This window comes from Nomascus leucogenys, chromosome 3, assembly GCF_006542625.1.
Source record: "Nomascus leucogenys isolate Asia chromosome 3, Asia_NLE_v1, whole genome shotgun sequence".
NCBI classification, from domain to species: domain Eukaryota; kingdom Metazoa; phylum Chordata; class Mammalia; order Primates; family Hylobatidae; genus Nomascus; species Nomascus leucogenys.
Genome location: NC_044383.1, coordinates 56215372 through 56228083, shown reverse-complemented (window position 1 = coordinate 56228083; position 12712 = coordinate 56215372). Strand labels below are relative to the sequence as shown.

Genomic DNA, 12712 nt, shown 5'->3' with positions numbered 1-12712 from the left:
GTGGAAACATGGAATTGGTGGGTAGTCAGGCAAGTTGGTTTTTTTGGTTTACCTCAGTTGGTCATGGCCCCAAAATTTAAGAGCCACCGTCTTAGATTATTTAGCATTTCCTCTTCTGTATTGCTGTTCTAAGAATAGGAAGTACTTTTATTTTCTACTTTGGCCTTAAACTTAAATTAATGATACCCTACGTAGTATTTTTCTTCTGTAGCAAACAATTCTAGATGACTAAGCATTGAAACAATTTTGGTGAACACTAGAGAGTTAAATAAAAGTCTGCCTTTAATTTGCTTGCTTTTGAATGGCTAGAAGTATCATCTATGCCATAGTGATCTTTTAATTTACTTTAATTTGGGATATCACAGGTTTTTTTTTTTTTTTGAGATGGAGTTTTGCTCTCGTTGCCTAGGCTGGAGTGCAATGACGCAAATCTCGGCTCATTGCAACCTCTGCTTCCTGGGTTCAAGCGATTCTTCTGCCTCAGCCTCCCGAGTAGCTGGGATTACAGGCATATGCCACCATGCCCGGCTACTTTTTGTATTTTTAGTAGAGATGGAGTTTCACCATGTTGGTCAGGTTGGTCTCGAACTCCTGACTTCAGGTAATCCACCTGCTTCGGCCTCCCAAAGTGCTGGGATTATAGGCGTGAGCCACCGCACCGGGCTGGGATATCACAGTTTTTATTTTATGCATTCTGCTTGAAAAGTCCTGGCATTTTAAATTTCCAACAGCACTTAAAATAGAAAGTACTCAATATTAGTTCTTGGTTTGATTTCTTCTTTCCCCCTCTCTGCCCATATTTCCTCAATATGAAGTCATAATTAGAAGCTTTCATCCATTACAAGTTAATGATTACTTTGAATATCTGTCCATTTTTGTGTCTAGGTTACCAGAGAGAACTTCTCTATCAGAGGGAAGATGGCTCTTTCAGTGCTTTTGGGAATTATGACCCTTCTGGGAGCACTTGGTAAGTGTTTTTGCCAGCTGAACAAATCCATGTCATGGAATGGGCTTTCACTAGGTCACAATAGCCATGAAATTGACAGATATATCTCTATATATTATAGACTGGGAAGTTGCTTTTTCCTTAGCCTGGCTTTAAAAAGAGATTTTCTTTTTAAAGTATTATTTTCAAACGTTAACAAATCAAATGCTTTTATTTAGAAAAGATAAGTTATAAATCCTCTTTTGTGTGTGTGTGTGTGTGTGTGTGTGTGTAAGAAACAGAAATAAAAATACTTTATGATGATGGTGCAGCTGATAAAATCAGTTAGAAATACCGGGTGATTGTGACACAGCTTTTTTCTTAATCTTCCATGACTAATACGAGTGTTGTGTTATTGTGGTCAATGTAGTTTCTTTAAGTTTGTGTGTGTGTGTGTGTGTGTGTGTGTGAAAAACAAACACTGATGGAATTAAGTATGAACAGCCAGTTTCCTCCAGACTGGAATCTCTATGTGGCTGATTTTGGATAATTAATCTCTCTTCTTGTACTTATCTTCAATTTCCTATTTTACTCAGAGAAAGATTGACTCACTGTATCAATCAGGATAGACTAGGAGTGCTGTGGTAACAACCAACCTACTCAATCTAAGCAATTAACAATGAAGGGATTTCTTGTTCATGCTGCCTTTCCATTGTGGTCAGCAGGGGGCTCTGCAGCTGCCAACGTGTCCACGTCTCCAAAAGGAGGCTCCAGGTTTGCCACAGCCCGGAAAGTGGAGGCCGGAGTGTATAGCACTGGCAATTAGAGACTTCATCCTGAGTGTATCATTTCTACTCATTTTATCCTTCTCAGAGCTGGTCACATGGCTATGCCTAACCTCACTGGGGCAGGAAAGTGAATTCCTCTGCGTAACCAAAGTAAAAGAGAACTGTGTATTATTGAACATTAGTAATGTTTACCACATGAAACTTTATATAACATGAAACAGATCTGCTTCAAATTTTCTCTTGGCCTTGGCCTGACTCAGCATATAGAACCATAAATAGAAAGCTTTCAGTGCTTTATTGCTCGATGTTCTTTTTACCTCAGTATGGTGTTTTGTAGCAGGGACTGGCAAACTTTTCTGTAAAGGGTTAGATTGTAAGTATTTCAGGCATTTCGTGCCGTGTAGAGTCTCCGTTGCATGCTCTTCCCTCTTCCTCCCTCTCCTCCCTTTTTCTTTCCTGTCTTTGTTTTTTTCTTTTCCTTCTCCTTTTAAAATCTGCTCTTAGGTGGTGGTGTTGGCAGGTGGGGGCTGGGGTGGTGCACACATAAACAGGCCCCGGGCTGTATTTGGCTTGAGGGCCAGATTTGGGCTAGGCAGATTTGGCCCACAGGCTGCAGTTGGCTAACTCCCATTCTATAGGAGAGAAAAATATCATTTCCCCCACTTGAAGTACTACAGTTTGCTTGTGAATTATGTATACATTCTTCACCCACAGCTTTGGGGCTGACTGAAGTATGTTGGAGCTCTTCTTTGGTAAATATCTAGAACAGTCCAAAGATGAATAACCTTGGACAATTTATTTAACTCTCTTGGACTGTCAAATTCTCAGTCTACAAAATAATGGAGCTGGATTCAACAGACACATTAAAAAATGCTCATCATCACTGGCCATCAGAGAAATGTAAATCAAAACCACAATGAGGTACCATCTCACACCAGTTAGAATGGCGATCATTAAAAAGTCAGGAAACAACAGGTGCTGGAGAGGATGTGGAGAAATAGGAACACTTTTACACTGTTGGTGGGACTGTAAACTAGTTCAACCACTGTGGAAGTCAGTGTGGTGATTCCTCAGGGATCTAGAACTAGAAATACCATTTGACCCAGCCATCCCATTACTGGGTATATACCCAAAGGACTATAAATCATGCTGCTATAAAGACATGTGCACACATATGTATGTTTATTGCAGCACTATTCACAATAGCAAAGACTTGGAACCAACCCAAATGTCCATCAATGATGGACCAGATTAAGAAAATGTGGCACATATACACCATGGAATACTATGCAGCCATAAAAAATGATGAGTTCATGTCCTTTGTAGGGACATGGATGAAGCTGGAAACCATCATTCTCAGCAAACTATCACAAGGACAAAAAACCAAACACTGCATGTTCTCACTCATAGGTGGGAATTGAATAATGAGAACACTTGGACACAGGAAGGGGAACATCACACACCGGGGCCTGTTGTGGGGTGGGGGTAGGGGGGAAGGATAGCATTAGGAGATATACCTAATGTAAATGATGAGTTAATGAGTGCAGCACACCAACATGGCACATGTATATATATGTAACAAACCTGCACGTTGTGCACATGTACCCTAGAAGTTAAAGTATAATAATAAAAAATAAATAAATAAAAAATAAAATAAAATAAAAAATGGAGCTGGATTAGATAACTTCTAAATTCCTTTTCAAATCTGAGATTTTTGAGTCAACATGGAATTTCTTGGCCAAGCCCAAGTGAAAACCAGGTCTGCCTGCTAGAGAGAGTTGCTTACCTTGTCCCTTTGCTCTTTCTTTTTTGCTTTTTTTCTTTCCTTTGTTCCATCTTCAGTGATTCCCCCTTTGATGAATCTTCTGATGGGGAAAAAGTGTTGTTGTTTTGCTTGCTTAGTGTTATTTGGTGGACCTTATAAAGTGTATTTTATTTAATTTTTTTCTCTTTTCATAAAGGTTGTCAGCTTTTGTTTTAAGATGTTTCCTTGAAGCCGATCCTTACATAGATATTGATCAGAATGTGTTACACAGAACATACGCTTGGCTTAAAGGACATCAGAAATCCAACGGTGAATTTTGGGAGCCAGGAAGAGTGATTCATAGTGAGCTTCAAGGTGGCAATAAAAGTCCAGTAACACTTACAGCCTATATTGTAACTTCTCTCCTGGGATATAGAAAGTATCAGGTATTTCATCTTTGATTTAATAAATGATAGATGGGAAATTCAAGGAAGGTAGGTCTTAATGGGTCAAATATGTGTGTGGAAACTTAACAAGTTGCAGTTCTACAACACATGTGAAATCTGAATTTGAGTACTCTTTTGCTTTGCATTTGTGGCCATGTTCCAAAATCTGAGAATAAAAACATTAACCCACTCTTTCAGAATAACTAAGAGAATTCTAAAAATGCTTTTTAGTGTATGTATTGTACTTGCTATTGGTAAGATAAGTCAATACATGTTTTATCATTGAAAAAGTTAATGTCTGAGGGGAAAGAAAATTATTTAAAATTTGACAATGTGTTCTAGCAAGTTTAGATTGTGAAGGATTTTTTACTTCTAAAACATCATGGAACAGTTACAATATCTGTTAATTTAACGCTGAGAACACCCGTACCCTGAAAAGTGTGTTGAACAGGCATGGATGCCTGGATGAGAATGAGCATGCATGGAAAGGTATGCTGATGAGCTTAAGTTTGCTCCAGATCTGTCCTGGTGATTGATGCCTTTACTGCTTACTGCCTACTGCATTTTATGAGATCACCAAAGCCATTCTCTTTATTAGGGCCCCCACTATTTTCCTATTCTACTAGTAGGCATGTAGAAGCTAACCTTTTCCTGAACTTAGGGCCGCAATACCAGAGATCAAATATAAGAAATATATTTCTCAAGCAGTTTGCTGTTCTTATCTGAGTTTATGATACTGAGTGGGAGAAACACTGGCAAAAGCTCTACTTTTTTCTTCTAGGGAATGCTACCTGTTTACTTATAAAAACTGAAAAACAGTATTATTTTCAAAGTGCAAGGCAAATCTTTAAATGTCAATGATCATGGTTGATTTTCATTGCCTAGGACAAGGTCAGGTACTTCATAGACACTGAACTTATTTTTTAAATGTATGCTTCAAAGTACTTTTTGTTTCAATATGTGGTAATGGGTTACTCTGAATAGTAAAAAACATACTTTTTTTCTTCCAAGCCTAACATTGATGTGCAAGAGTCTATCCGTTTTTTGGAGTCTGAATTTAGTAGAGGAATTTCAGAAAATTATACTCTAGCCCTTATAACTTATGCATTGTCATCAGTGGGGAGTCCTAAAGCGAAGGAAGCTTTGAATATGCTGACTTGGAGAGCAGAACAAGAAGGTAATGTGCTGGGCCCACTTGAGGTTGTTATGCATTATGAAATATATAACTTACATGAGAAAATTTTTAGCCAGGTTTGAAATTGATTACATCTTCATCTTTTGGTGAAAAGTAAAACACATAATGAGATCAAGATGGGCCTGACATGGTCACAATACTTCTGGTCTCCCCAGGGTTTTTTTCTACAGAATTTCAGGGCTCAGATGTCTCTTTATTTTAGATATGTCATGCCCTATGTCAGTTACCCTTTGAGTGTCTGATACCATTTCTGGTTTGGCAGCCTTGTAGTTTGCTAAGACCTTGGGTTCTGGAGAGACAGGTTCAAATCCTGGTTCTGCAACTTACCTTTATGAGGTTCAGTTTTCCCAACTGTAAAGTGGAAATGACACCTATTTTAGAGTGGCTGTGAGGATTAAACGAGATAATGTGCAATGCTGCTGCATAGCAAATGCTCAAAAATAGGAACTAAAATGCTAATTAAAAGAAATGTGAATACCAAAAAATGCTGCTAGTAAGTGGATTATGTGTATTTGATATACAAACTGGACAGGGATCCAGGGGTGTGTGTGTGTGTGTGTGTGTGTGTAAGAAAGAGAGAGAGAGAGATGGGAGTGGGTGGGCAGAAATAAGATGAGGTCCAGTGATTCAAATTTCTGTTAATTCAAGAGGGGATAATTGTAGAAAGTGTTTAGAGGCTTCTTCTGAGACTGTAAAAAATATTGTATTAATGGTAACTTAGATTGAATCCTTTTTACCTATTCCAAAGCTGGGGACTAGAAGATTATTGCATAGAGGCTGAAGCAGTCTTTGACATTTTTTCTTCTTGTCTGCTTGGCTAAGTGGTAGTTATTTAATATTCCACCTAAATGTAGTCATCACCTAAATAGTAATATTTGACAGAGGGTACCAAGTAGGATGGTCCTCTGGGGACTAGAGCAGAATTATCTCTAGGAAGGTTGTTGAGATAGCTGAGGATCCTAATTTTTTTTCTTGGGGGCTTGAACCTCAAACTGATAACAGCGACCTCCAGATAATGAAAATGGGAGAGTCTTTCCAGAATATTAGAGCTAGTTAATGGCAGATTCCCAGAATAGGATTCTTTTCAATGTGTCTTAAAATATTTTGGGGAAGGCCTGGTCAGATAAGTAATGTACATTATCTTCTGGAATATATTATTTTTTCCTTTTATTTGTAGCTATTTAGTCTTGAGCCAAATATAGGGAATTTCTCTTAGGAAAACTATTTTCATCAAAACATCCTCAAATGTAGGCAATGGGAAAAGGATGAAAATTTATAAGTATATAGGTTGAGCATCCCTAATCCAAAAATCTGAAATCTAAAATGCCCCAATGAGCATTTCCTTTGAGTATCATGTCAGTGCTCAAAAAGTTTCAGATTTTTGAGCATTTCAGATTTGGGAATGTATGTATTCTGTAAATATTCCAAAAATTCAAACAAAACAGAAATTGGACACACTTCTGGCCCCAAGCTTTTTGGATAAGGTTTACTTAACTTGTAATAGTTTTAAAAAGCAACATATAGGCACATGTGTACATATGCATGTGTGTGTGTGTTTGTGATAAATAAATACATGTTTGGCATAAATAAATACATATATACAAATATATATTTTTATGCTAGTTAAGTACAACTTGGACCAGAGTAGGACTATCTAATGGTATAAAATGTAATTTTTCTGGATAACTGATCAGAATGTTATTACTTTTCTCTTGCAGGAGGCATGCAATTCTGGGTGTCATCAGAGTCCAAACTTTCCGACTCCTGGCAGCCACGCTCCCTGGATATTGAAGTTGCAGCCTATGCACTGCTCTCACACTTGTTACAATTTCAGACTTCTGAGGGAATCCCAATTATGAGGTGGCTAAGCAGGCAAAGAAGTAGCTTGGGTGGTTTTGCATCTACTCAGGTGAGAGATGATAGTTTTTTCCCTTCAAACTATAATATATAATATAGATTTATTTATTACATATATTCTATATATAATATATAGTATATATTTTATATATTATATAAATTATATATTATATATAAAAATATATATTTTAGAAAGTATGTGGCTGCGTTTTTTCCTTGATTTCATAAAATTACTTGGCAGTTTCAAAGTTTAGTAACTTAAGCAAAAGGCTAAATTCACTAATTTTAATTTTTTTCTCCTCATTGTTATGAACTTTGTATCTGATATTTATATGGAATAAATCAGTTCCCTATCTGCCATTTTTCATCTGTGGTAACTGATATAAGAGTAGATGTTCAGCTCCATATAGCAAATATTTTCTATTTTCTTTTCGGAAAGGAAAAACTGAAGCTTTTAATTTACTGATAATATGATCATTTATGTGCAAAATTCAGTGGGATCTACAAAAATGCTACCAGGATTAACAAGGGAGTTTAGTAACATTGTGGTATAAAAAATCATTGCACAGAAATCCATTGTATCTATATATGAGCAATGGAAACACAAATCAAAATAGCATAAAATGTGAACTATTTAGGGATTAATCTGACAAAAATCAGTAAGATCTGTACACTAAAAACTATAAAACATTTCAGCAAACATTTTCTGAGCCTCTCCTGTACTCTAGGCCGAGGAGATTCAAATATGAGTCAGGGAGCATTCCACTCTGAAGGAAGGTGTATGAATGTCCAGCAACAAAATACTACGAAATTTACTCTTTGAAGACCTTGATGTATACTTATATGTACAAATGTTTTTCTTCCCTCAACAGGATACCATTGTGGCTTTAAAGGCTCTGTCTGAATTTGCAGCCCTAATGAATACAGAAAGGACAAATATCCAAGTGACTGTGACGGGGCCTAGCTCACCAAGTCCTGTAAAGTTTCTGATTGACACACACAACCGCTTACTCCTTCAGACAGCAGAGGTGTGGGCAAGGGGCAGTTATTTAAAAGTTGGTGTAGACAATTCTTTATGCTGGAATACTGCTTTATTTGTAATCTGTTGATTTCAACAAAGACTTGTTTCCAGAGCTCTGTAGAGGAATAGGGAGAAGTGGTGCCCTCCTTTGGCTGAATTTGCTGAGCTCTGGAAGGGTGGGGAACTTTGGAAAGATTGGTGGAACAGGAGAAAACACAGGCACTGTAACATTGGGAAAGGAATGAACATAGAAACCTGTTGAGTTTCTATTCTTCATAGGCACTGTGCTAGATTATTTTACATATGCTATTGCATTTACTTCTCAAAGTAACTCTAAGAAGTAAGTACATTTATCCCCATTATACATATGATAAAACTGAGGCTGAGAGAGGTTAAGTGACTTGCTCAAGATCATGTTACTAAAAGTGTTCCTATTTCTCCATATCTTCTCCAGCACCTGTTGTTTCCTGACTTTTTAATGATCGCCATTGAACACTTTTACACTGTTGGTGGGACTGTAAACTAGTTCAACCATTGTGGAAGTCAGTGTGGCGATTCCTCAGGGATCTAGAACTAGAAATACCATTTGATCCAGCCATCCCATTACTGGGTATATACTCAAAGGACTATAAATCATGCTGCTATAAAGACACATGCACACGTATGTTTATTGCGGCACTATTCACAGTAGCAAAGACTTGGAACCAATCCAAATGTTCAACAACGATAGACTGGATTAAGAAAATGTGGCACATATACACCATGGAATACTATGCAGCCATAAAAAATGATGAGTTCATGTCCTTTGTAGGGACATGGATGAAACTGGAAAACATCATTCTCAGTAAACTATTGCAAGGACAAAAAACCAAACACCGCATGTTCTCACTCATAGGTGGGAATTGAACAATGAGAACTCATGGACACAGGAATGGGAACATCACACTCCGGGGACTCTTGTGGGGTGGGGGGAGGGGGCAGGGACAGCATTAGGAGATGTACCTAATGCTAAATGACGAGTTAATGAGTGCAGCACACCAACATGGCACATGGATACATATGTAACAAACCTGCACATTGTGCACATGTACCCTAAAACTTAAAGTATAATAATAATAATAAAAAAAGATCATGTTACTAGTAAGAGTAGAGCTAGGATTTGAACTCATAATTCCAAAGACCATGTTCTTTTCAGCTACTCCACATGTCTTCTTAGGAGAATTGATAGAACCAGTAGTAGAATTCTTACTTTAACTGGAATAAAAGAATATGCTAGTTCTTAACTTTATTCCCTTGATCAGTTTTGTGGGAGGTTGAGTACAACGGATGAAGGTGATAACTTCAATTCTGGAAAGTGAGGGAGTGGTGATGATAAAGGAAAAGAAGGAATAAAGTTAGGCACAGTCATAGACAATGTGTTATTGTGCTTCTGGGAAAGCCAGGGGATTAGGCCCTGATTAAGGGAGGTCGGGGAGGGAGATGACTTTCGTTTCTTATCTTTTATGTTTCAACTCCAACAGGAGGACAGACTTGTCAGTAGCACTAATGTGCCCTCCCATGGGCAGAGGTGAGGGAGCTTGGGGAGTGTGCACTTTTCCTTTCATCACCTTGCTTACCTATTTGACCCATAGCTTTTGATATGTGAGACAGTGCAAAGCTCTTAGTGCTGTCAGTGATTGCTTCTTTTCCTAATGAGGGATAGGACTGATCTGTTGTGCTACTTGGAAGGATCTAGATATGGAAAATTAGCCTCATTCACTTTTTTTCACCTTGATTCAGCTTGCTGTGGTACAGCCAACTGCAGTTAATATTTCCGCAAATGGTTTTGGATTTGCTATTTGTCAGGTATGTAACGATACTTATTTTTTTAAGTTAAATATGACTTTTTATAATAATTATTTGGTTTGGGCTTTGTTAAATCTTAGATAACTTGAATATAATTCTTAATGATTTACATCTATGACTTAAGCAAGATGTATCACTGTCTTTAATAAAAAGTATTAGAGATGTTGCCAGCCAGTGAGTAGAGAGCAATTATATAGATTGATTTTCTATTTGAAAACTATTTCTTGGAGATTATTTGCTTTTTGAAGTGAGGGTTAATGTCCTCCAGTTTGATTCCTGATAACAAATACATGTTTTACTTACAATTTTTTAATATTCATCTGAGAATATAGAAGTCAACATGGTAGAATTATTGACTCGAGGGGAGGAATTGTGTCCCTTTAATGTAAAAATCTTATATAATAGTAAATATAACAAAGCATAATTATGCTCAATCCTCTAGTACAGAAAGAAAATATAAAGAAATCTACATTTTTGTGGTGCAGCAGGAGCTACAATAAAATGAAGTAGTATGAAAAATACTGAATAATATAATCATTACACTAAATAGCACATAAAAATATTGAGGACTTTAAAATCATCTCATTAGAACCCAAAGATAATATGTGATAGGACCAAAAATGGTTGTGTGCTTGGGTAGAAACAAACAACCAAACGACCAAACAAAAACACTGAAACACTTACTAAGAAAGTAAAAAAATGGCTATTATGGAGAAAAAGTACTTTTTTCAAAAACCAGCACAATTGAGAGAACAGGTATACTTGCTGAGTAGGGCGGGTATACCTTGCTTAGCAGGTATAATTTAGAAACTTCCAAATAATTCTAAGATTATTTTGCATTATACTCAGAATACAGTAAACATTTTTTAAAACTAAAGGAAAAATGATCACAATGAAAAGGAATGGTATTCAGTGAAAAGGTCAGAAAGAGAAAGTAAACAATTTATTTCGATCTTTACTGACAAAGACCATGGGAAAATTCTCATTCTCAAGCTGTCTTGCAATCCAAGAGTAAATCCAAAAGTAAATATGCTGTGTATTCTAGATAAAATTGAAAAATTATATGTACTTAAATCACCAAGTTGGTTGGAATTCATTTTTGATAAACCAAATGTAGAGAAATTACTGAAACCAGGTGATTTTTTACTTGAGGCTTGAAGCACAGAGGGGTAAATGTGCTACCTGTTGGTCAGAATGTTCATTAATCCCACGTCAGTCTCAAAATGCAGAAAACAAAAGGAAGGGACCAGTGGGCACTTCTCATGAGGGAGGAAAAAAATTACAAAGAAGTTGGACATCCATAAATGAGTATTGAGATTTCTTACAGTTGATATTTTTATAAGTGCTCTGGAACAAGGAAGGCAAAGAAAACTCATGAGTTTGCAGTAAATATTACCCTCTTTTGGGTAATAAAATACTAAACTGTTGGAAATAAATTGCAAGATATTTTGAAGTTCCCTGAGTGAGCAGTTGAACTTTATTGCCAAATGTAAACCTTAATACTTAATTATGGATGGGCATTAATTATGACCCAAGAGACGAATGGAATAGTCCTTGTTTGTTTCCTGATAGCATTGGTCTCTGAAGGGACAATTGCATGCCACCGAAAGGGGAATGATGGAAATAATAGAAAGCATTTCTCCAATTTTATGGGACTTGAAGAATCAGCTGCTTCAGGAATACTCTATAATCATTACACTTTAAGAAAGAGTTGACAAATGTCCAAAGTAAGAGAACCAGAAGGATCAAGTGGATGAAGGCTTATATGAGTTTGGATTGTGGCAGAATAAGAAGATTGCAACTTTTAGATTTGAAAAAATGAAGGCTTAGAGGATTTTTTAAGTATGCAAATCCATGAGGGTTATTAGATGTTAGTTCTGAGGGGTGTGTGTGTGTGTGTGTGTGCACGTGTGCATATGTGTATGTGTTTTAGGTATAAGTTAAAAGAAAATACAACCTTACAAAGCAACAGTAAGCTTTATGAACCTTGTTATAAAAAAGGGGATGAGGTAAAACATTTAAATAGATTCCAGTCTGTCTGGGGATGAGACTGGACTAGGAAGTTTTGAGTACATTCCTAAGCTTCTGATTTAGGATCCCTTTGAGAAAGACATGGGTCTTCAGGCTCTCCCAGTGTGTCTACAGCACCTTTAACATCAGTGGTGGGTACAGAGTAGATGCTGAGAAAGACCCAGTTGACTTGAAAGCTATCATTTATTTTATCATCTTTGACAAACGTTGTATGAACAAAAATAATCCTCAGCAATGTTCAACTAGGGCTCTTCAATGTTTTGGTTTTGATTTATCCTACTGACAGTTTCTGAAGTTCTAGTTAGAGAAAAATATCTCCATTTGGGCAACAGGCCTTAGAAATTAGTGAATGCTCTCAAGAAAGTTTTTTCCTCAAGGGAATGTTTACCCTCTTTGGCAAAACAATATCCCCAAATATCACCCATAGTATTTTAGTGTACTTGTTTTGGAATATTACTTAATAATTTTCTCCATTTAAACATAATTTTGTAAATTGCAATACTATTTGTTAATAGTGATTCTTTGTTAGCAAGTAAAATTAATTTTTTTCTAGTTCGAAGATTAAAAATCTTACTGGGTCCATCCAAAGAGAATCATTACCTAATACAATATTTAGAAGGCATAATGATGGAAATTTATGTCCAATTTGTTATTTATGCTAGTTTATTTTTTTACAGCTTAATGTTGTATATAATGTGAAGGCTTCTGGGTCTTCTAGAAGACGAAGATCTATCCAAAATCAAGAAGCCTTTGATTTAGATGTTGCTGTAAAAGAAAATAAAGATGATCTCAATCATGTGGATTTGAATGTGTGTACAAGGTAAGTGTCTGCTTAGGTCTCTCTTCTTTTTTTCCTTTAA

The 12712-nt window shown here is 36.6% G+C and overlaps 1 protein-coding gene across 3 annotated transcripts in view; it reads left to right on the top strand.

Annotated features, from left to right (window-relative positions):
• The window catches only part of CD109 (CD109 molecule), a 141388-nt gene that overhangs the window by 115422 nt on the left and 13254 nt on the right, over positions 1 to 12712 (top strand). For 2 of the 3 annotated variants that reach the window (XM_030809322.1, XM_030809320.1), the window contains 7 exons: positions 886 to 967; positions 3675 to 3903; positions 4915 to 5080; positions 6817 to 7007; positions 7828 to 7983; positions 9756 to 9821; positions 12530 to 12672. In XM_030809322.1, the coding sequence (XP_030665182.1) occupies positions 886 to 967; positions 3675 to 3903; positions 4915 to 5080; positions 6817 to 7007; positions 7828 to 7983; positions 9756 to 9821; positions 12530 to 12672 (1033 nt within the window). The remainder of the gene's footprint in view (positions 1 to 885; positions 968 to 3674; positions 3904 to 4914; positions 5081 to 6816; positions 7008 to 7827; positions 7984 to 9755; positions 9822 to 12529; positions 12673 to 12712) is intronic. The other variant, XM_030809321.1, reaches the window with a different exon arrangement.